Below are 23,660 nucleotides of genomic sequence, written 5' to 3' on the forward strand. Positions count from 1 at the left end.
AGTTAGTTGGTGGAGCAGTCAGAACACACTTGATTAAGTTTGCTGTCTTATATGGGTGCAATTCATGGCACCTCAAAATAATAACAATATTAACATCAAAGATCATTGGTCACAGATCACCATAACAGATATAACAATAATGACAAAGTGTGAAATATTGCAAAAGTTATCAAACTGACACAGAGACACAGAGAAACAAAGTGAGCACATGCTGCTGGTAAGACTGATAGACTAAGCTGATAGACTTGCTCAATGCAGGGTTGCCAAAAATCTTCAATTTGTTAAAAAAAAAAAAAATCTATGAAGTGCAATAAAGCAAAGTTCAGTAAAACAAGCTATACCTGTAACGAAAAGTTGATTCTAATGATGAATGCAACAAATAGAATATACATGTAAAAATATATTTATAGAAAATGTAGCCGGGTGCAGTGGCTCACGCCTGTAATCCCAGCACTTTGGGAGGCCAAGACGGGCGGATCACAAGGTCAGGAGATCGAGACCATGCTGACTAACACGGTGAAACCCCCATCTCTACTAAAAATACAAAAAGATTAGCTGGGTGTGGTGGCAGGCGCCTGTAGTCCCAGCTACTCGGGAGGCTGAGGCAGGAGAATGGCGTGAACCCGGGAGGCGGAGCTTGCGATGAGCCGAGATTGCGCCACTGCACTCCTGCCTGGGCGACAGAGCAAGACTCCACCTCAAAAAAAAAAAAAAAAAAAAAAAAGAAAAGAAAAGAAAATGTATAAATCATATATCTAGACTACAAATAAAAAAACCTCAATACAATTCTTAAAACATTTGAGATTCAAGAGACTTTTGAATTTTATTTGAATGAATAAGCAAACAAACTAGAAACAAATAAAGCACATGGTAAAACACACTCTCCAAAACATGGTTGGGCCAAATAATAAATCAAAACTGCAATCACAAATTAGAAAACAATAAAATTTACACATGAAAAAACATCTAATTTTACACACAAGTCTGAGCAGTTCCTTATGATAGATTTCTTGTTGTGGAATGGAAGTGAAGGTCATCAGAGTCAAGGAAGTCACAGAACTTTTTAGCTGAGTAGTTAAATGAGTGATCCATGGGGTAAATGGAAATCCCCCACATGATAGCAGGAGTTGAGGCAGAACCAAAAGATGAGTGACAAAGTGCCCAAATGAATTTGAAAAAATCACCAAGAGGTAAACAGATGACAGAAGTGAAGGGACATCAATTCAGAAATTTAGAGCAATTAATTAACTAAAAGAATATGTAAATTGTGCTTAACTTTCACTGCAATAATAGAAGTATAACATCAATTTCTTAAGTGTGATAGCCAAATTGTCAATAAATATTTATTGACCAATTAATAAAAAGTTCTAACCACTTAACATCTTCCTAGCTTGATCAAACCAGCTTGAAGGAACACCTGCATAGAAGCTTCAATACCAGGATACATAAGATATATAAATTCAAAAACAGAATGTCCACATAATTCAAGTAAATAAATGAATATGAAACAGAAGAAGCTGGCCAATCCATCTCCTTATTGTGTCCTATTATCCTTTACAGGCTGATCTTTACTTACACAGGTTTCATCCACACATTGACAAAATAAGTATGGCCAGATTTAGGTTGCTTTGTACTATAATTCAATATTGTTTTTTGTTATTCTGACCATCCTTGTACTTGATCTCAAACTGCTAAAATCTATTATAAACAGCATGGAAAGTTTTCAGAGAACTGTATGGTATATTTTATTGCAGAAAAGCTTAAAGAAAAAAAAAAAACCCTAATAAGTAGAATTGTTTTTTCCTGGGAAATGAGAATGAGTTTTTGAACTCTGCAACAAAAGACAGACTTTTAGTTTAATGCTAATAAAACCAACCTGTAATTTTAGCTGCCTTTTCTTCTTGGTTCACTCTGTTCTCATCATCGTCTTCATTATCTTCTTCAAAGTCATCTAAATTGCCAATGTCGGCCTGCTTCATACTCATCAAACTAGCCAAACTTTGCATGTCTTCGTCTCTACATCAGTGATTCAAAATATAACACATTGTATTAAACGACAGTTAGAAAAATGATGGTTCTTAAGAAAATAATAAATTCCTTCTTTCTATAAGGTATGTCAATAAGTCTTTCTCATCAGTTGTACAAGAATATTGAAAAATCTAAATACTCATATTCATTAATTTTTAAATGGCATGCTTAATTAGTAAAGAGCTAATAAGATTAAAAATTAACTGGTTAGATCAAAGACTTAAATCTAAACCTGAAACCATAAATATTCTAGAAGATAACATTGGAAAAGTCTTCTAGGTATTGACTTAAGCAAAGAGTTCATGACCAAGAACCCCAAAGCAAATGCAACAAAAACAAATAGATGGGACCTTATTAAACTAAAAAGCTTCTGCACAGCAAAAGAAATCATCAGCAGAATAAACAGACAACTCACAGAGTAGGAGAAAATATTCACAAACTATGCATCCAACAAAGGACTAATATCCAAAATCCACAAGGAAGTCAAACAAATCAGCAAGAAAAAAAATGAAATAATCCCATCAAAAAGTGGGCTAAGGACATGAATAGACAATTCTTGTAAGAAGATATACCAACTGGGCGTGGTGGCTCACGCCTGTAATCCCAGCACTTTGGGAGGCCGAGGTGGGCGCTCACAAGGTCAGGAGTTCAACACCAGACTGACCAACATGGTGAAATACCGTCTCTACTAAAAAAACAAAAATTAGCTGGACATGGCAGCTTGCGCCTGTAATCCAAGCTACTCAGGAGGCTAAGGCAGGAGAATCACTTGAACCCAGGAGGCAGAAGATGCAGTGAGCCAAGAATGCGCTACTACACTCCAGCCTGGGCGACAGAGTGAGACTCTGTCTAAAAAAAAAATAGAAAGAAAAAGAAAAGAAGATATACAAATGACCAACAAACATGAGAAAACGCTCAACATCACTAATCATCAGGGAAATGCAAATCAAAACCACAGCGAGATACCACATTACTCCTGCAATAGTGGCCATAATTTAAGAATAAAACAAAACAGATGTTGGCATGGATGTGATGAAAAGAGAACAGTTTTACACTGCTAGTAAGAATGTAAACTGGTACAACCACTATGAAAAACAGTATGGAGATTCCTTAAAGAATTAAAAGCAGAACTACTGTCTGATCCAGGAATCCCACTGCAGGGTATCTACCCAGAAAAAAATAAGTTATTACAGGAAAAAGATACTTGCACATGCAATGTTTATAGTGGCATAATTTGCAATTGCAAAAATATGGAACCAGCCTAAAAGCCCATTGACCAATGAGCGGATAAGGAAAATGTGGTGTGTGTGTATATATATACACACACACAGCATGGACTACTCCTATATATATACATATATATATACACACACACAAAAAAAAAAAAAAAAAAACATGGAATACTCCTCAGCCTTAAAAAGGAACAAAATAATGGCATTTGCAGCAACCTGGATGGAATGGAGAACACTATTCTAAGTGAAGTAACTCAGGAATGAAAAACCAAACATCGTATGTTCTCACGTTTAAGTAGCAGCTCAGCTACGAGGATGCAAAAGCATAGTAATAATATAATGGACTTTGGAGACTTGCGGGGAAGAGTGGGAGGGGTGTGAGGGATAAAAGACTACATACTGAGTACCGTGTACACTGCTCAAGAGATGGGTGCACCAATATCTCAGAAATCATCACTAAAGAACTTTCCTATGCAACCAAACACCACCTGTTTCCCCGTAATGATTGAAATAAAATAATAATAAAAAAATTAACTGGTTAGGAATTAGTTCAATTCTGTGCTGTAGATATATATGGAAGACTAAAATATTCTTTTCTTTTTTTTTCAGACACGGTCTCACTCTATAAGCCAGGCTGGCTGGAGTGCAGCAGTGTGAACATGGCTCACTGCATCCTCCTGGACTCAAGCAATTATCCCACCTTAGCCTCCTGATTAGCTGGGACCCCAGGCGTGGAGCACCATGCCCAGCTAATTTTTAAAATTTTTGTAGAGAGGGGGTCTTGCCATTGTGGTTCAGGCTGGTCTCAAACTCCTGGGCTCAAGTGATTCTCCCACCTCAGGCTCCCAAAGTGTTGGGATTACAGGTGTGAACCACTGTGCCTTGCCTAAAATTTTCTTCAAGGAATTAAAGTACGGTTTCCTGAGCATTAAGTCTGGAAACAAAAACTTGTTTCAAAAAACAGCGAGACAGTTTGCAAATCAGATAAGATCTAGAGTTTAAAGTACTCAAACTTCCCAAATGAATTAGAACAAGATTTTAAATCTGAAGTCCATGTAGGCTTTTGAGTTTGTGTGTAGGAGGGAAACAAAGTGGTAAACCCCTGTAAATCACACTTAAATCTTGTTTAAATGTGCATTGTTTTTCCAACAGGGCCATAACCTCCCAAAAGTGAAGAAACTCTTACATCAGGAAAAGCGCTTTAAAAACACAGTCAAACAGTTTTAAGAGTTACAAGATAAAAAAATTACCTTGGCTGACTGTAAGTTAAATACCATGTATTTGATAAATATAAACTTTTTAAAATGTTTTAAGTATTTTAAGTATAAATTTATAAACTTTACATTAAGTATTCTAAAAGTCAAATCATTTATATTTTCATCATGTATTATTTTCACCTTAAATTTCAAATAAACTACAGTGAATGAAATATGTATCTATTATTTACAAATTAATTTTTACTTTGCTACACCTCCCCCAAATTCAGAAAGTCAAATTAAGATACTGTTTCTTTGTAAAGTAATGCTTAATATGCCATTATCTTCTAAATATAGTATGGCTTTACAGACTAAACTGGTTTTTAAAAATTCTTTGCATCTTATGTCATATAAGCCTTAGAGTTAACAAAGTCATTTACCCTTTTAAAAATAAATTTAGTGACACAAAGTTTTCACGAGCAAAAAAGTTGTATTACCTTATGTGAATGTCTTACAAATTGCTCTCTTATCAACAGGAGACAATTTCAAAATGTCATTCTTAAAATGTTAACTTGCTTGTTGGGCGCAGTGGTTCACACCTGTAATCCCAACACTTTGGGAGGCCGAGGCGGGTGGATCACTTAAGGTCAAGAGTTCGAGACCAGCCTGGCCAACATGGTGAAACCCCGCCTCTACCAAAAATATAAAAAATTAGCCAGGTGTGGTGGTGCACACCTGTAATGCCAGCTACTCAGGAGGCTGAGGCAGGAGAATCGCTTGAACCCAGGAGGTGGAGGTTGCAGTGAGCCAAGATCGTGCCACTGCACTCCAGCCTGGGTGACAGAGTGAGATTCTGTCTCCAAAAAATAAAAATAAAAAAAAGTTAACTTGCTTAATTTCATACCACTTTAATTTCCTCATATTTTAACCCTGAATATTTTTCTTTGGGGAAGGTAAAAAGGCAAAGAAGAAAGAGGTAGAGAGGGAGTTTAGGGTGTCCGGAAAGAATTCCTTTTCAATTCAAATTGAGACATTTGGTTTGGCTGAATTTCTTCTCATCCAGATTCCCATGAATGGTGCTGATTCACTTACAGCTTTTGCCCAGTGGAAGGAAGTCCACCCTCAAAAGATCTTCTCTGAATTTGTTTCTCTTCTTCCTGTGTTTCCTTTCCTTTTATTTTGGCTTAAACTTCAGCGTAAGAACTTTATTTTTAATTACTCAGTATTTAAGTCTATAATTTAAGGTCCTGAGACGAAAGACTACGATGCTTCCATTCTGCACTGTCTCCCTACCACACTGGCTTAGAATCCAACTTTCCAGAGAGGAGGCTTACTGTTATCTAACAAGTCATGTGTTGACATGTAGATGAGTGTTCAAACATCTCATTTGACTGACGCACAAAATCCAGTCTAATCAGTCATGTAGACACAGCCAATTATAGTAACCACATTCCAATAGGTCAAATACATTCAGAACTGTGATTCAGATTAGCTAAAATGTTCACAGCTATCTCTTTCCCCTCACCTTTTAAGTCTAGGTATAGAATTTCCATTTCTCCTGTTTCTTCATCTTCCACTCCACTCAGGTACGAACCCTTTCACAACACCCGTAACATTCACTTACCCCTGACTTGATTGTATGCAATAACTAGGGTGAATCTTACTTTTTTCCCCCTTTTGTAGCTATGTTCACCTCATTTTGTCACATTAGAGTTTTACTCTTTGAAGAGACTAGAACTGAATCTAGAAATCTTTGTGCAATGCTGACTCAGTGCTTAAAAAGTGATTTTTGAAAAGAAAATGATTACCATCATTTTCTAACTGTACCTTCCTACATAATTTTTGGAAGGTTGAGCCAAGGAATATGATTTGGCAACAGTTCCCTTAATTATTTCATCCCTTTTATCCTAAACTTTTCGTTTTGGGTTCCTCTCATGTCTCAATTGCATCAAACAGTTCTACACATTGAACTGTGTGTACTTCAGAGTACACACTACTACACTGAAGACACTGAAATATAAAACACTTATAATATCCTAAAATATTCAATTTAAATTTTGAAACCAGCTGTGATCACTTTTATATTACTGTACATTCTCTGGAGTCAAGAGACTACTTATAAGTAACAAGGAGTTCCCTTAACTCAGCCTCTGAAACAAAGAATGGCAAAAATGATTGGTATGCTGTAAGATGTTCAACTGTTGCCATTCTACTGAGTCAAAAGCTATGGTATACTGAAACACAATGTAAGGCAGGTTATTTGACAAAAGAAACTTACGTGGCTTTTCCTTCCCTCAGGAAGATGCAAGATAATGAAAACTGAAGAGTGGCAGATACAACTTTTTTAGATAATGGCTTGAATTTTAACTTGACATCAGTCTGAGTTGGCATAGGGCTTGCATACTGTTTCATATTGATGCTGCTAGTAGCAAGAGCTTTCCTTCGACCAGAAGGGGATTCCTGGAAGATTAAAGAAAAAAAAAAGTATGTAATTTTGAGTTATTTTATAGTCAAATATTTTACAGTACAATTTTAATAATAAATCAAATAATTGAAAACTTCCTTCTCCTATTAAATTCCTATCACACAATAACTAAATAAAATTACAATGAAGTTGTATCACAGCTTTTATATTTATAAGTAAGGCAGATATGCAATTGGAAAGAGGTAACCCAGGCAGAAACAAGAGAAGATTAGAACAACCCTAAACACCAGAAAAGGAGAAGCAAGGAATGAAAATTAGGACAGAAAGACTCCAGAGTTACTATCAGAAGAGGATCCAATACAGGGCTAGGCATCAACAAATACTCAACAGTTGTTTTCCTTGCTTTGATTACATTTAATGTAACCTAATGATATTTCTCCTTTTTAAATGCCTATGATTATTTATAGAACTTCCAGCCTTGGTGGCATTCTACTTTTTTTTTTGTCTAAAATATCTGAATTCTATGTATCCTGTAATTTGAGTCTTATTTCTTCCCCAGGCCTTTTTTTTATTGTGTCAGTCCATAGTTCTCTCTCCCATAAAAGCACATATATCATAAAAGAAACAGTTGGCTTTCTGATCCTATGCCTAGACATCACTGACTCCGGCAGATCTCAAGAATTCTTCTCAACACTGCTATTGCCAATTCATCAGAAACAGAACACAAAATGAAACCTATTTGCTATTAAGGGTACTTAACATTCCATTACTAAACCTATTGTGTTTCTTAACTATACTTTACAGAATAATAGCCTAGGAGAACAATGAAAACAGGACAGCAAAATACGGGTTGTGCATTAACTTTGTACAAGACATCATGTAAATTCTGGGGAGATATGATGAATAAGACATAATCTCTGCAGGTTCTATGGCAAAGGGAAAATTTTAGATGTAGGATAATGTGTAAATAATATAAATCAGAGATCATGTACCACTATTTCTTGTAGTTTACTGATACGGGAGTTAAGACCAAAATTTAAATCTTAATTTTCAAGCTGTGTGACCGTGGGCAAGTCAGAAAACTTGAGTCTCAGTAACCTTCTCTATAAAATAAGGAGTCTAAACAGAAATCCATTCAAGTTCTATAATTATTTTCCACAAAATTATTCAATTTTCAAACCAAGGTAAGAAAAACTACCATTAATACCTTTGAACTATTATTTAATAAATCTTTATTTCTTCTATGTTTGAAAAATTTGCCTAAAATAAGGATACACTAATTTAATCAAAATATTAAAACAGTCTTTAAAAAAAACCCTGATATTTCTACCCAACGGAACAAGTAAAAATGTAATGTAGTATCCCTAAAGAATACCTTATTTTAAAATGTGGTCTTATCTGTCAGATTATGCACAGCAATAATATACAGAACTATTAGTGCATGTAGATACCTTATGAATGAATTTCAAAAATGCATCAAGCACTTGAGAAGGATTTAAGCCCTCTCAGAAGAAATACTTAAGAATATGCAAATATCCTCAACTGAATCAAGTTGAACAGATGTGACTATACCAAGCAATATAAGTGTTCTTTCCCTGGTCGCTACTGTCAATCAAAGAATAAGATTAAGGTCCAAGGTTCTGACAATGAGCAAAATGAAAAAGTACGATCAGAGAGTATCAATTTGTTACAATGATATGAACAATAATCTCTCATTGTACCTTTAGAATAGCTAACAATTTCCACATATAATATAGAATTTAAAGCCTCTGTTTTGAAAGCATGAGATATAAACTGTCACATATTATTTTCAGTTTTTGTTAAACAAATCTGTTTCACAAAGTATGGCATTGATCCCTTGATATAATTATTTAATTTTATAACAAAATAAGCTATAAAAATTAAGATAATGTAGAAATGAGCATAATTTTAAAAACTTAGTTTAAGAATGGTTCTGCAAGAGTCTAGATTTTGTATCATATTCTGCCAATTCCGTTTTTTAGAGTAAAAAGTATGCAGAAAAATTTTTCTGCTGAACTCATGTTCATGGCAAAAAAAAAAAAGTGTTTTTTAAGCATCTGGTAAATCAGTGTCTTTGAAACAATAGGTAACAAAAGCTACTAAATTCTAAATACAATTAGCTGTACTACTTAAGCAATTATTTGCTTAGGAACAATGCAAAGAGCCCTTTCTGAGGTCTGATCAGCTAAGTAGAAGAGAGCTCTTTTGAGTCTATGATATCCATTCCCACTATTAGTTAACACAGGACCTCACTAGAGTCTGTGTCCTTAATATACTATGTCCTTGATATAATGGCTCCCTTTCGGGAAAAGGAATTTGAGTGGTGTTCATAGTAATTCTCCACCTAGCTCAGACATTGTTCTCTCCTTAAAATTAGCTATCTCAGAAAATACATTTTAAGAAGAATAGTAATGAGGGAAAATATGGGGATCTTTCACAGCTCTAACCCAACTCAATGAATTTTCATTCTTTATAACCACGAAGTCTAAATCTGTACCCACCCAAGATGGACATCACTGCTATGATCAGTTCTATAAGAGGAATGAAATAACTGACTGCACTCAAACAAGTATGTCTTTTGGATCCTATAGTCCTTCTTAAACGGACTAGGGATCAGCCAGGGAGAGACAGTTTAGAGAGAATTACTATTATTGCTGCCAGGGTCCTAATGCTACTTCAGATCATATGTGGGTTGGACAAAAGAACAAGAATGAGAGAAAAAAGAGTAAGAGGAACTAGTAGAAAATGAAAGTTTGGAGATAAGAGTCAATAAAAAAGTGAATGTTGAATATCTGTCTGAATATCTGTCTCTGGGCCTATGTTTAAATATCTGTTTGTATGTGCATCTGGCAGTATTTTTGAAATTAGTTCAAAATCCCTACAGCAAAGGTTCTTAAACTTTAAAGTTTATTAAAAACCAAAAACAAAATTAAGAAACATTATTAAAACTGTTAATGCCTGGATCCCACCACTAGAGATCCTAAATTAGTAGACCTAAAGATGGACTTAGGAATCTTGACTACTGAAAAGTAATATCCCCCCCTCCACACAAGTACACCACCACTACCAGGAGATTCTGATCCAGTTAATCTAAAATCATATTTTTAGAAACACTTCCCCTAAGTTATTACACAAAATTATTTTAATTTAAAAATGTCACTCATTTTTCATAACTATTCTCACTGTCAGAAAAAGACTTAGCCTGTATATTTCCATTTCTTTGAAATACAGCCTATTGTAGTTGGAATCAGACAAACCTGGATTCGAATGTGGCACCAGCACTTATTCACTGGTTAATCTTTGGCAGATTTCTTCATGTATCTAAGCCTCAGTTTCACACTCTCAGATTGGCAAATATTTTGTAAAGCTGGACGTTACCAAGTGTTGATAAGAATGCGAAACAACGCAAACTCTCTTATACTGCTGGAGAGTTTCAACTGATATGGGAGACTTTAACATCCTACTGTCAACATCAGACAGATCAATGAGACAGAAAGTTAACAAGGATATCCAGGAATTGAACTTTCTACAATTTATCTATTCATTTTATTGTTGATGGACATATGGGTTGAAGCAGGTTTGCTTTTTTTGCTTTTTTGAGATGGAGTGCCGCTCTGTCACCCAGGCTGGAGTGCAGTGGCACAATCTCGGCTATAGCCTATGGCTCTGAGGCTACAAACCTGTACAGCATGTTACTGTACTGAATACTGCATGCAATTCTAACACAATGGTAAGTTTTGTGTATCTAAACATATTTAAACATGGAAAAGGTGCAGTAAAAATACAGGTGTACCATTTAAAAAACTTTTTAAATGGCGTGCCTATAGGGCACTAACATGAATGGAGTTGCAGGCTGGAAGTTGCTCTGGTTAAGTCAGTGAGTGAGTGGTGAGTGAATGTGAAGGCCTAGGACATTACTGTACACTCACCACTCACTCACTGACTTAACCAGAGCAACTTCCAGCCTGCAAGTTCCATTCATGTTAGTGCCCTATACAGGCATACCATTTAAAAAGTTTTTTAATGGTACACCTGCATTTTTCACAAATGTTCCATGGGTACTTAAAAAATATTTAACTGCTGTGTATATACTGCTGTCCACTTTTATGACAGGAGCATTTTTATGTAAAATCACTTATAGCACCAAATTATTATATTCTCTATGTGATAAGGAAAGTAGGAGTAGAAATTTTCAAATGTGAGATCATGGAATATTTTACTAAAGTGCACGAATCAAGGAACGAATAAGTGAAAGAGCTGAGGAGCCGCTCATAATCTGGGCAAAATTCCCAGTAATAAACCTTATAATAAACCTCTTTTTTCAATTTACCACCCCTCCCTCTGAACACACACACACTCTTACACAATTTTGAGCACACTGTATATGTACTTGATACTGTATTTTCTCTCAACTGGATTAATGCAATATCCTTTAAACTAATCTTGCTGCTCCTGCCTTTGCCCTGCAATTATCCCCAACACAGAAACTATGATGATCCTGGTAAAGCCAGATTATCTCATTCCTCTATTCAAAAGCCTTCAATTGCCCCAGAGTAAAAGCCAAAAAGCCCTTACTGGACCGATAGGCCCTATACCACCAGGGCTTCCTGACTTTGCTCTTTGATCTTATTGACTATGCTATTGCTCTTTTTTTCTGCCCCAATATACTGGCCTCCTTACTTTCTCCAATGCACCAGGTATGCGTCTCCCTTAGAGGCTCTGCACTTGCTATTTCCATTACTAGGAATGTTCTTCTCATAGATATTATATGGCTAGCTCACCCACTTCCTTCAAGTCTTTTACTAAAACTCACTCTCCCAGAGAGGCCTTCTCTACCCACCTTACCTAAAATTTCAACCATACTTCCAATACACATATTTCATATTCCCCTTTACTTTTTCTCCTTAGCTTACGTGAGCACATATGCAAATATGGTTTCCTTGCTCACCACTTTATCCTAGCCCTAGAACCACAGCATACAGCCATTGCTTAATAAATACTTGTTAAGTGAATGAAGTGTAATTCTAGGACTTATAACACTTCAAAGTACCTTTACATCATTAGTTTCTTCTGTTCAAGATTTTTTGCACATTCCTTTATTGTACCTCTCCTAAACAGGAGAAAAAGATGTGCGGTAACAATAACTGTACAGTCTGTTTCCATTTGTACAGCTGGGCAGAGGTTTCTCCAAGCCAGAAAGGGCATAAACAGGTAGAAGGGACCCTGTGTGTGTGGAGAAATGGAGCAAAATAGGTATTCCTTCATTTGGCTTATGTCGGGGGAAAAAGGAGTGAAGGCAGTGAGTCACTTCAGTAACACCTTGGAAAGCTATTCCAAAAGCACTGTGGGCAAATCAGATGCCAGAGACATTATAGAATTAGGAGAGTTAGGCGAGAAAAGAGCCCTGTCTTAAACTAGCTAAATCCATGACAACTCCATACACAGATTATCCCCTAACCGAAGCCACAGTCTTCTTTACAGGCTCCTCTTCCTCCTTCTGACATTTAACCTCCTCTTATTTTAGGACTGTCTCTTGTAAACAGCATATATCCAAAAACAATTTTAATACAGTCTGATAATCACTGGCTTTTACCTGGAGAGTTTAGACTAACAGTTCTCAAGGGTTTTTGTCTTAAGACCCTTTACACACTTTATTTGAGAACTTCAAAGAGCTTCTGTTTACGTGGGTTATATCTATCAATATTTACTCTACTAAAAGGTAAAAATCTAGAAAATATTTCATTCATTTAAAAATAACAAGTTCATATATTAACATGTTTTATGAAGAATAAATATACTTTCTATACAAAATAACATAATAAGAAGAATGTCTCTATTTTACATTTTTGTAAATCTCTTCAATGTCTTTATCTCTCTCTAAACTCTCTTTAATGTCTGGTTTAACAGACAGCTCTAGTCCTATATTCAATCTGTGATACAGATTGTTTTGGTTGAAGTGCATGAAGGAAAAAATCAAGTATCACACAGATATGTAGCTGGAAAATATGGGAGTATTTTAATTACTCTTTTCAGATAATTTCAAGTCTTCATATTTGATTTTATACCAAAACTCAAGTAGTAGTTTCTTAAAGGCTAATGGTAACACAGAGCCTGAAACTTTATCAAGGAACTTTTTAAACTCTGTTACATTAAAATCCATTGCTCTATTAGGCATACTGAATGAATCTTTTATCCAGGCATGACTTTGCAACATTATAGTCATTTGAAAAATATTGATTCTCTGAATCATGTAGATATTGACACATTGCAATATAAAAAATCACATTTGTTTGTATCTTCACCAATTCCATCAGGAAAATCTTCAAGCATTGGGAAACTATCAATCGCAAGGTCTCTAATTTTCAATTGAAAGCTCAAATTTTGTCACTGACATATAATTTCAGTTGCCTACCTTTAAGTGGCAGGCTCACTTTGCTCTGTTTCAATAAAATATTTGCCAAATACCCAAGGGTGAATAACCACAGTTAGTTTTTTCAAGTAAAAAGTGGTGTTCCAGGAAAAGTGGCTACTTCAAAACTCAAATAATCTCATAGTGCTTTTTCTTGAATAACTTTGTCCTTCGCAATGCAGCATAATTTCTTTATGCATACTTTTCACTTTGTCACAGGGCATATTAAAAAGACTAATACTCTAGTGTTGAAATATAATGAAATTAAAAATTTTACCACAACATCAAGAATAGTCTTAAATGAAACCCATGTGAGGGCTAGCTCCTGGTAATAAATTTTCAAGGGTGATATTGCCTTGACCTAATGCTAAGAATAGAAGTGGCAGATTTTCTCATTCATTTCTATACAGTAAGTTTATTTCTTCTTCATCCTTACAGTGATAGTACAAATCTGGGATCTTAGCTTTATGCAACAAGGGGGTCTTATTAGATCTTCTACCTTGGAGAAATGGGAGATGCTAGACTTTTTCTACATCTCCATGGAGAGGTAAAAGCAGTCAATCATAGGTTCAGTAGAAACCTTCAGTGGGAAAGCTATGATGAATCCTTATCTTCTGGACTTCCCCTTTCAGTTTTTACTATTACTGTTTTATGTCTTTGGATAGAATCTATAAGTGCCATTTCAGGGATGCATTTTAAAAGATTTTTTTCATATTTTACCTATTTTGTGCTATTTTCCAATATGGATTATTCATGCTATCTAGCCCATCACATTTCCAAAAGCAGAATTCTTCATTTAAATTTGATAAGAACAGAATTGAGCATTTTTATAAACAACCATCACAACAAAGTTCACCTGTCCCACTTTGACCTAAAGTCTTCAATGTAGTATTGTTTCAAATTTATTTTATTGGAATTCTCTAGATGTGGACCTATGATTACCAATGCAACATGTCATGCCTTTGTTGTTTTGTCGGTTTAGATGCTATGCCTTAACATCACCATAGGCCAATAGTAAGTACCTGATAATAAATTACTGCTTGCAGCACCACACCCTTCTAGAGTCTCAGTCTAGTGCCTGATTCTGTTCATGCCGTTATCCATCAGAACTCTTAAGTTCTGTTCTGAGTACTACTGAATCAGCGTACCACAAAATGAAGTGATGGGCAACATAATTCTTAATGGCATTCTAAGAACATGTGAGTAGATCAACGCTGGCTGTGTTAATCCATTTTGTGCTACTATAACAGAATACCAGAGACTGGTAATTTACAAAGAAAATGAATTTATTTCTCACAGCTCTGGAGGGCAGAAAGTCCAATGTCAAGGGGCCGGGATCTTGTGAGAATCTTCTTGCTGTGTCATCCCATGGCAGAAGGCCAAATGACAAAACAGCAGGCAATAAGGGACCAAACTTGCTTTTATAGCCAACCTACTCTCCCAATAAAGAACATGCTCTCAAGATGGTGAAATTAATGCATTCATAAAGGCAGAGGACTCAAGATCTTATCACCTCATACAGTTCCCACCTCTCAACACTGTTGTACTGGGGATTACTTTTCCAACACATGAACTTTGGAGGACACATTCAAACCACAGCATTCCTTCACAGCTCCCAAAATTCATGTCTTTCTCACATGCAAAATACATTCATTCCATCCCAATAACCCCAAAGTCTTAACCGATTCCAGCACTAATTCAAAAGTCCAAGTATAGAGTCTCATCTAAAGCAGATATTGGTGAGACTCAAGGTATGATTCACTATAAGGCAAATTCCACTCCAGTTGTGAACCTGTGAAATTAAACAAGTCATCTACTTCCAAAATATAATGGTGGAACAGACACAGGATAGACATTCCCATTCCAAAAGAGAGAAACAGGCAACAAGAAAGGAGTAACTAGTTTCAAGAAAGTCTAAAACCCAACAGGGAAAACAACATTAAGTCCTAAAGCTGAAGAATGATCGCTTCGGGCTCCACATCCCACATCCTAGGCACATTGGGGCACATGAGCAAAGCCACAGGGACAGCCCTCAGGCAACCCTGCCCCTGTGGCTCTGCTGGACTCAGTCCACCCAGCAGCTCTGATGGGTTGGAGTTTCATGCCTGCAGCTTTCCCAGGCTGGAGTTGCACAGTGGTAGCTCACAGTTTTGGGGTATCTCAGGTGGCCTCATCCCCACAGCTCCAGCAAGTATCGCCTTGGTGAGGACTCTCTGCTGTAATCTTGCTCCAATGGCTCCACTAGACACTGCCCTAGTGGGGACTCTCTGTGGTGACTTCACCTCTGGAACAAGTTTCTCCCTGGGCCCCCAAGCTATCCACGACATCCTTTGAAATCTAGGTAGAGGTATCCATGCCCCCAAAGTTTTTGCATTCTTACAGGCCTGCAGACTTAACATCACATGGATGCCACCAAGGCCTACCGATTGAGTCCTGCAGAGCTGCAGCACAAGCAGTACCTTGGCCTGCTTGAACCACAGCCATGGCTGGGGTGGCTAAAAACCACTGAGCTGGAATTCAGGAAACAGAGTACTGAGGTGGCCCTGGGCAGTAAGCCTGTTGAGGGCACCCCAGGCCCATCTCCTGAAGTCATTCTACCCTCCTAGAGTTCTAAGCCTGTGATGGGACAGGCAGCCTGGAAAATCAAACTGCTTGTGGGGTTATTCTCTCATTGTCTTGATGAATAGCACCTGGCTCCCTTCTAGTTGTACTCTCTTTAGCAAATGTACTAATCTCTTTAGTAAGTGGTTGCTTAGCTAAACCCTTAGTTTGCTCTCCTAAAGATGCCTTTTCACTCTTCAAATGGTCAGGCTATGAATTTTCCAACTTTTTGTGTTCTGCTTTTCTTTTAATTATAAATCTGCCTTTAAATAATTTCTCTCCACTCACATCTCACTACATGTAGTGAAAAGCATCCATGCATCTCCTGGAATATTTCGCTTAGTTATTTCTTCCACCAGATATCCTAGTTCATTACTCTTAAATTTTACCTTCTATAAAGCCCTTGGACATAGACATAATTTAGCCAAATTCTTCGCAAGTTCATAATAAGGACGGTCTGTATTCCAGGTCCCAATACCTTCTTCCTCATTTCCCTCTGAGACCTCCTCAGAATAGCCTTTACTGTCCGTATTTCTACTGGCATCCTAATGACAACTGAAATAACCTCTGAAAAGAGCTAGACTTTCCCTACAGCTCTTGTATTCTTCTAAGCCCTCACCAAACTACCCTCAATGCTCTAATTCATAGGAATCTAGGCATTTTCTAGCCTGCTTCACCAAATTCTTCCAGCCTCTACCTTTCACCAAGCTTCAAAACCACTTTCACATTTTCAAGTGTTTTTGTTATAGCAACAATCTCACTTCTCAGTACCAATTTTCTGTCTTAGTCCATTTTTTGCTGCTGTAACAGAGTATCAGAGACTGGGTAATTTATTAAGAAAAAAAAACCTAGTTGGCTCACAGTTCTAGAGCCTAAAAAGACCAACTCAAGGAGCCAGCATCTGGTGAGGGGTTTCTTGCTGCATTACCCCAAGGTAAAAGGTGGAAGGGCAAGAGAGCTTGTCAAAACCAAAAGCAAGCATGAGAGCAAGAGAAAGAGAGGGCTAAACTCATTTTTATAACAAACCCACTCTCACAATAAAGAACCTACTCCCATAATAACATTAATCCATTCATGAGGGTAGAGCCCTCACGATCTAATCACCTCTTAAAGTTCTCTCCTCTCAACACTGTTGCATTGGGGATTACATTTCCAATACAAGAACTTTGGGGGACACATTCAAATCACAGCACTGGACTTAAAAGTATCAGTGATCAGATCTTCTCTGTCTCATGATTACGTGAATTATTTCGAAATGTAAAGAATTCAAATACCCAATTATTTTTGTAAATATCCACTTTCTCTACCGACTCAAGAATCAAAATCATTAGAAGAGACCTTAGAAGTTTTTAAATCCAACTTGTCACCCCAATGCAAGAACACCTTAGGCTGTATCGAGCAGTTATAAAATTTATTTGCCAGTACTTTTCATTCAACTTCAACCTAAAAACTCTCAAGACTTCACTATTTCTGAAACAAAATAATTTGATATGCTATACTATCAAGACCAATGATTTTTGCATTATTCTATAAATAATTAATAAGAGCCTACTATGGGCCTGGCATTCTCTCATTTAACTCTGTGGTAACACTTTAAATTTTACTGTCAAATGATAAAAAGTCAATCTATAAGTTAAACAGTTCTTACTTTTCAAAATTGTGATGCTGGTCCTCCAAGCTGTCACAAGTACCACATTTCTCAGGCCATGCTGAAAACATCTCTGCTTCATCAGCAGACCAAAATGGAATACTATAAAATTTAATTTAGAGTCCACGGAGCAATTAAATGCTAAAGCAGACATGCCACAGGGAGCTCTCTCAACCAAAAAGACTTAATTAGAAACCATATCAGCTAAAATAACCAACTTAGATGGTCGGATGGAAGAGAGTTTGGTAGCACAAATGTAAAAGAGAAAGAATCAACATTAAAAATTGGTTCAGATATACACTCATAAACATTATAAAAATTATATTGATTTTAGAATAAAATCTAACTTATGCCTTTAAAATTCCAAATAAAAATCCTCAACCTTCTTAGAAGGAAACTACAGATTACATTAAAATACAATTTAAAGTGTTTAGATCAAAGGTCTAAATGGGTTGTAGAATGTCCAAATTGAAAACAAAAAAATTATTAAAGTAATCCTAACCTCAAGGTGATTATAAAGTTGGTAAGGGCAGTTTATATGAATCCTTTCCCCTGTAACCCTAAAGAAAGCAACAAAAAGTTTAGTCATACTATTTTATGCAGTTGTTTATTTAACCTTAAACAAGAAACAAAACTAGCAGATTTTAAACTTAGTTTCCATTAAATGTCCTGAGATAAATATAATAATCTGTTAGTTTAAAAAAGACCTAGTACCCAAGGATTACATGTTCCATGGCCTGGACTTGAATGCATGTGCTGATAATGACTCCTAAATCTTCAAGACTAGACAGACCTATTCCTGAGCTCTGGATATAAGCATCCAAGTGCCCTCTGTTCATTTTACCCACATTACAAACTCAACACAGCCAAACTGAACTCATCTCCACTCCTTAAGCTGTTTCTCCTCTTAGTTTCTCATCTTAGTGAATTATATTGCCAACCATCAAGCCTCTCAATCTCAAGACTCATCAAAACAAGTTGACTCTAACTGCTAAATCTCTCCAGAATCTGGACTCTTCCACCCATCTCCACTGTCACTTCTCCCTAAATTCAAGCAAGCCCCGTCATCTGTGAGCACACTACTGCTAAAGCCTCTGGACTTGTCTCCCTTTCTCTAGTCTCATACACACCTCGGTTTCATCTTCTGTGATTCTGTAAGGGAGATCATCTTTTTTTTTAAATGCTATACTTTCTTTCTGATTACATGAGAAAAATCACCACAGAAAATTATAAATATACAGAGAAGTACAAAAAAGAATCCCTTAAAACTTTACCAACTTGCTGATACCACTGTACATATTTTGAGATATTTTCTCTGTCTTTTAAAAATAGTTCACATGATACCATTTATAAAACTCCTGATTGTTTTAACTTAACGTTAGAACTTTGTAAACCTAAATTTTAGAAGTTGTGTATCATTCTGTAATATGGTTCTACCACAAATTTACATAACTATTCCCTATTATTAAACATGTATGTCCCTTTGAGTTTGTCACTCTTAGAAAGGGTGGCGTGGTGAATATCTTTATGTCGAAAGTATTTTTGGTATTTCTGAGTTTTGCATAGGACAGCAAAAAAAAAATTTTGGAGGTATTTTCTAGAGGCTAGGTATAGACAAATCATGGATATAGCTGAAGGCCAAAATCCTAAGCAAATTAACACAGGAACAAAAACCAAATACTGCATGTACTCACTTATCAGTGGGAACTAAACATTTAAGTAAACATGGACATAAAGATGGGAACAATGGACACTGCAGACTACTAGTTGTGGGAATGACAGAGCGGTGGGTTGAAAAACTACCTATTAGGTACTCTGCTCACTATCTGGGTGACAGGATCCGTACCCTAAACCTTAGCAACACACAATCTATCCATGCAGCAAACCTGCACATGTACCCCTTGAATCTAAAATAAAAATTGAAATTATAAAAACAAAAAACAAAAAAACTCCAGGGAGATGAGGTCACAGGGCAACCCCATGCTTCTGTGAGTTTTCCTTCCAAGAGCTTGATCAGGTTCTCACAGAAACTACAGTAGAAAATTCCCTTTGGCTTCCAGCTGGGGGAGAGTGGAGAAGGAACCATTTTAAAACACAAGGGTACTCTGTTCTTCTTGTTTTTGTTTTGTTTTGTTTTGTTTTTGAGATGTAATCTCGCTCTGTTGCCCAGGCTGGAGTGCAATGGCGTGATCTTGGCTCACTGCAACCTCTGCCTCCCAGGTTCAAGTGATTCTCCTGCCTCAGCCTCCCAAGTAGCTGGAATTAGAGGCACACACGATCATGCCTGGTTAATTTTTGTAGTTTTAATAGAGACAGGGTTTCACTACGTTGGGCAGGCTGGTCTCGAACTCCTGACCTCATGATCTACCCACCTTGGCCTCCCAAAGTGCTGGGATTACAGGCATGAGCCACCGTGCCCAGCTTACTCTGCTCTTACCAAGGTCTGCCCTCAAGAGAAACTGTTTAACCAGAGTCTAACCTGCTGGGGTTTTATCAGAGTCTAATCTGGGAAAAGAGAAATACTCAACTCCAGCCCACTGTAGCCATCCTGCCCCACATAAGAAGGGAGAAGAAAATACTGAGAAACACTTATGAAGTTCACAACACAGAGGCAAAGGCTAACTCTAAGACTGAGACCTAATCATAGGAATAAAGAATGCTTCCCTCCTCCACACATTACTCAAGGCCTATTTACAGCACTTCCTTTTACCCAGGAAATCACATCTGGCTGTCAAGAAAAAATTACCAGGCATACTAAAAGAAAAAAAACAAAACCAAAAAGAAAATCCCACAGTTTGAAGGGACAGAGCAAGCGTAAGAACCAGACTCAGATATGGAAGACATGGTGGAATAATCAGACCAATAATTTAAAATGATAATTAATATGCTAAGGGCTCTAACAGATAAAGCAGACAGCGTGTAAGACCAGAATGATGGAAATCTAAGAAAAAAAACAATAAGAAATGCTAGAGATCAAAAACACTATAACAGAAATTAAGAATGCCTTTGATGGGCTTATTAGTAGTCTAGATACAGCTGGACAAAGAGTCTCTGATCTCAAGAATAGCACAATAGAAACCTTCAAAGATGAAAAGCAAAGAGAAAAAGGACTGGAAAAAAAAAATAGAGTAGCCAAGGACTGTGGGACAACTACAAAAGATGTCAATATGCACAATGGAAATACCAGAAGCAGACAAAAAAAAAAAAAAAGAACAGAAAAAAATATTTGAAATGACTTGTAATTTCCCCCAAATTAATGTCAGACGTCAAACCACAGATCTAGAGAGCTCAGAGAACACCAAACAGGATAAAGGCCAAGAAACCTACACCTAGGCATATAATTTACTTTTTTTTTTTTTTTTTTTTTTTTTTTTTTTTTGAGACAGGGTCTCGCTTTGTTGGCCAGGTTGGAATAAACGCCTGGCCTCAAGTGATCCTCCCACTTCGGCCTCCCAAGGTGCTGGGACTACAGGGTTGAGCCTCATTGCCCAGTCTGGCATATCTTGAAAGAAGCCAGAAGAAATAAACACCTTACCTATAGAGAAACAAATATAATAATTACTTCCCACTTCTCAGAAGCCATGTAAACAAGTGTGGAGTGAAATATTTTAAAGTTTTAAGAGAAAAAGCCCACCAACCTAGAATTCTGTACCTGTGAACTTACTCTTCAGAAGTCAAGGAGAAATAAAGACTTTCTCAGACAAACAAAAATTGAGATATTTTGTTGCCAGTAGATCTGCTTTGCAAGAAATGTTAAAAGAAGTTCTTTAGAGAGAAGAAAAAATAACAGGTTAGAAAGTAAAATTTATGTAAAGAAAGGAAGAGCACCAAAGGAGGAATAAATGAAGATAAAATTAACATTTTTCTTTTTCTTTTTTCTTTTTGAGGCGGAGTTTCGCTCTTGTTGCCCAGGCTGGAGTGCAATAGTGCCAACTCGGCTCACTGCAACCTCAGCCTCCTGGGTTCAAGCGATTCTCCTGCCTCAGCCTCCCAAGTAGCTGGGATTGCAGGCATGTGCCACCACACCTGGCTAATTTTGTATTTTTAGTAGAGACGGGGTTTCTCCGTGTTGGTCAGGCTGGTCTCAAACTCCCAACCTCAGGTGATCCGCCTGCCTCGGTCTCCCAAAGTGCTGAGATAACAGGCATAAGCCACCACGCCTGGCCTTTTTTTCTTATTCTTAACTGATCCAATAGATAATAGTTTGTGTAAAGTAATAATTGCAACACTGTATAAATTATGTATGGTTATCCGTATATATAATTGTCCCATGAACAACACAGATTTGAACTGCGTGGATCCACTTATACACAAATTTTTTCAGTAAATATAGTCAGCCCTCAGTGTCAGTGGGTTCCATATTTGCAACAAAATGCAAATTGAAAATATAGTGTTTGCAGGATAGAAAACTCACATATAAGGCCTGCCAACTTTTCATATCTGTGGGTTCTGCAAGGGGTCATGGAACCAATCCCTGCAGATACTGAGTGGTGACTATAAATGTTTTTGTATGCTTATATATAAGTAAAAAGAATGGCAGCAATGATATAAAAGACTAGAGAGAGAAAACAGAATTATTGTGTTATTAAAAGGTACTTCCACTACCTGTAAAGTGGCATGGTGTTATTTGAAAGTGGGCTTGGATTAGTTGTAGACTGCAAACTCTGGGGTAACTAAAAAACTAAAATTTAAAAAAAAAATTTAACAATTAACTGAGAAGCTAAGAAAAGAAAGAAAGTGGAATCATATAAAATGCTCAATTAAGCCAAGTGTGGTGGCTTACGCCTGTAATCCCAACACTTTGGGAAGCCGAGGCAAGAAGATTGCTTGAATACAGGAGTTCAAGATCAGCTAGGCAATATACAGAGATAACCTCTCCATGAAAAAAAAGCGAGATGTGGTCGTGCATGCCTGTGGTCCCAGCTACGAAGGAGGCTGAGGTGGGAGGATTTGTTGAGCCCAAGAGGTTGAGGCTGCAGTGAACTGTGATTGTGCCACTGTATTCCAACCTGGGTGACACAGCAAGACTCTGTCTCACACACACACAAAAAAAGAAAAACCAAAAAACAAAAGCAAACTAAAAACCACAAAAAGCAGAAGGGTGGAAGACAAAAATAGATATAAAGAACAAGGACCACAATTAGAAAATAGTAACAGGCTAGGCACGGAGGCTCATGCCTGCAATCCCAGCACTTTGGGAGGTCAAGACAAGAGGATCACTTGAGTCTAGGAGTTCAAGATCAACTTGGGCAACATAGTGAGATCCTGTCTCTACAAAAAAAATATTAAAAAATTAGCCAAGCATGGTGGTACATGCCTGTATTCCCAGCACCTCAGGAGGCTGATACAGGATGATCACTTGAGCCCAGAAAGTCGAGGCTGCAGTGAGCCACAATTGCACTACTGTGCTCCAGCCTAAATGACAGAGTGAGACCCTGACTCAGGAAAAAAAAAAAAAAAAAAAAGAAAATAGTAACAAATGAAGTAGACATTAATCCAATGATATCAATGATCACTTTGAACATAAAGGTTCTAAATGCAGCAACTAGCGATTGTCAGAGTGATTCATAAAACAAGACCCAACTTTATATTGTCTACAAGAAACTCACTTTAAATATACAGGCTGGGTGCAGTGGCTCACACCTGTAATCCCAGCACTTTGGGAGGCTGAGGCAGGTAGACTGTTTGAGGTCAGGAGCTTGAGACCAGCCTGGCCAACATGGCCTTGTCTCCAATAAAAATACAAAACAATTAGTCAGGTATGGTGGTGTACACCCGTAGTCCCAGCTACTCAGGAAGCTGAGATGGGAGAATTGCCTGAACCTTGGAGGAAGAGGTTACAGTGCCAAGACTGTGCTACTGTCCTCCATCCTGGGTGACATAGTGAGACTCTGTTTCAAAAAAAAAAAATAAATAAATATACAGACATAAGTAATGCAGATTCATTGTAAAAAAAAAAAAAAGAAAAGAAAATACAAAGACATAAACAAGGAACAAGATTACACATAAGTCCACCAAAGATATGTATTTTTACATTTTGTTGTTTTTCTACTTTATTTGTATTTATTTTTAAGAAACTGGATCATATACTGGATACATT

At 37.0% G+C, this 23,660-nt stretch overlaps 1 protein-coding gene across 12 annotated transcripts in view; it reads right to left on the minus strand.

Annotated features, from left to right (window-relative positions):
- Positions 1 to 23,660, minus strand: part of EHBP1 (EH domain binding protein 1) — a 363,387-nt gene that overhangs the window by 202,816 nt on the left and 136,911 nt on the right. For all 12 annotated transcript variants that reach the window (XM_050753431.1, XM_050753426.1, XM_050753429.1 and 9 more), the window contains 2 exons: positions 6,735 to 6,916; positions 1,877 to 2,016 (listed from right to left, as the gene is read on the minus strand). In XM_050753431.1, coding sequence (XP_050609388.1) covers positions 1,877 to 2,016; positions 6,735 to 6,916 — 322 coding nt within the window. The remainder of the gene's footprint in view (positions 1 to 1,876; positions 2,017 to 6,734; positions 6,917 to 23,660) is intronic.

This window comes from Macaca thibetana, chromosome 13 (assembly GCF_024542745.1).
Source record: "Macaca thibetana thibetana isolate TM-01 chromosome 13, ASM2454274v1, whole genome shotgun sequence".
Taxonomy (NCBI): domain Eukaryota; kingdom Metazoa; phylum Chordata; class Mammalia; order Primates; family Cercopithecidae; genus Macaca; species Macaca thibetana.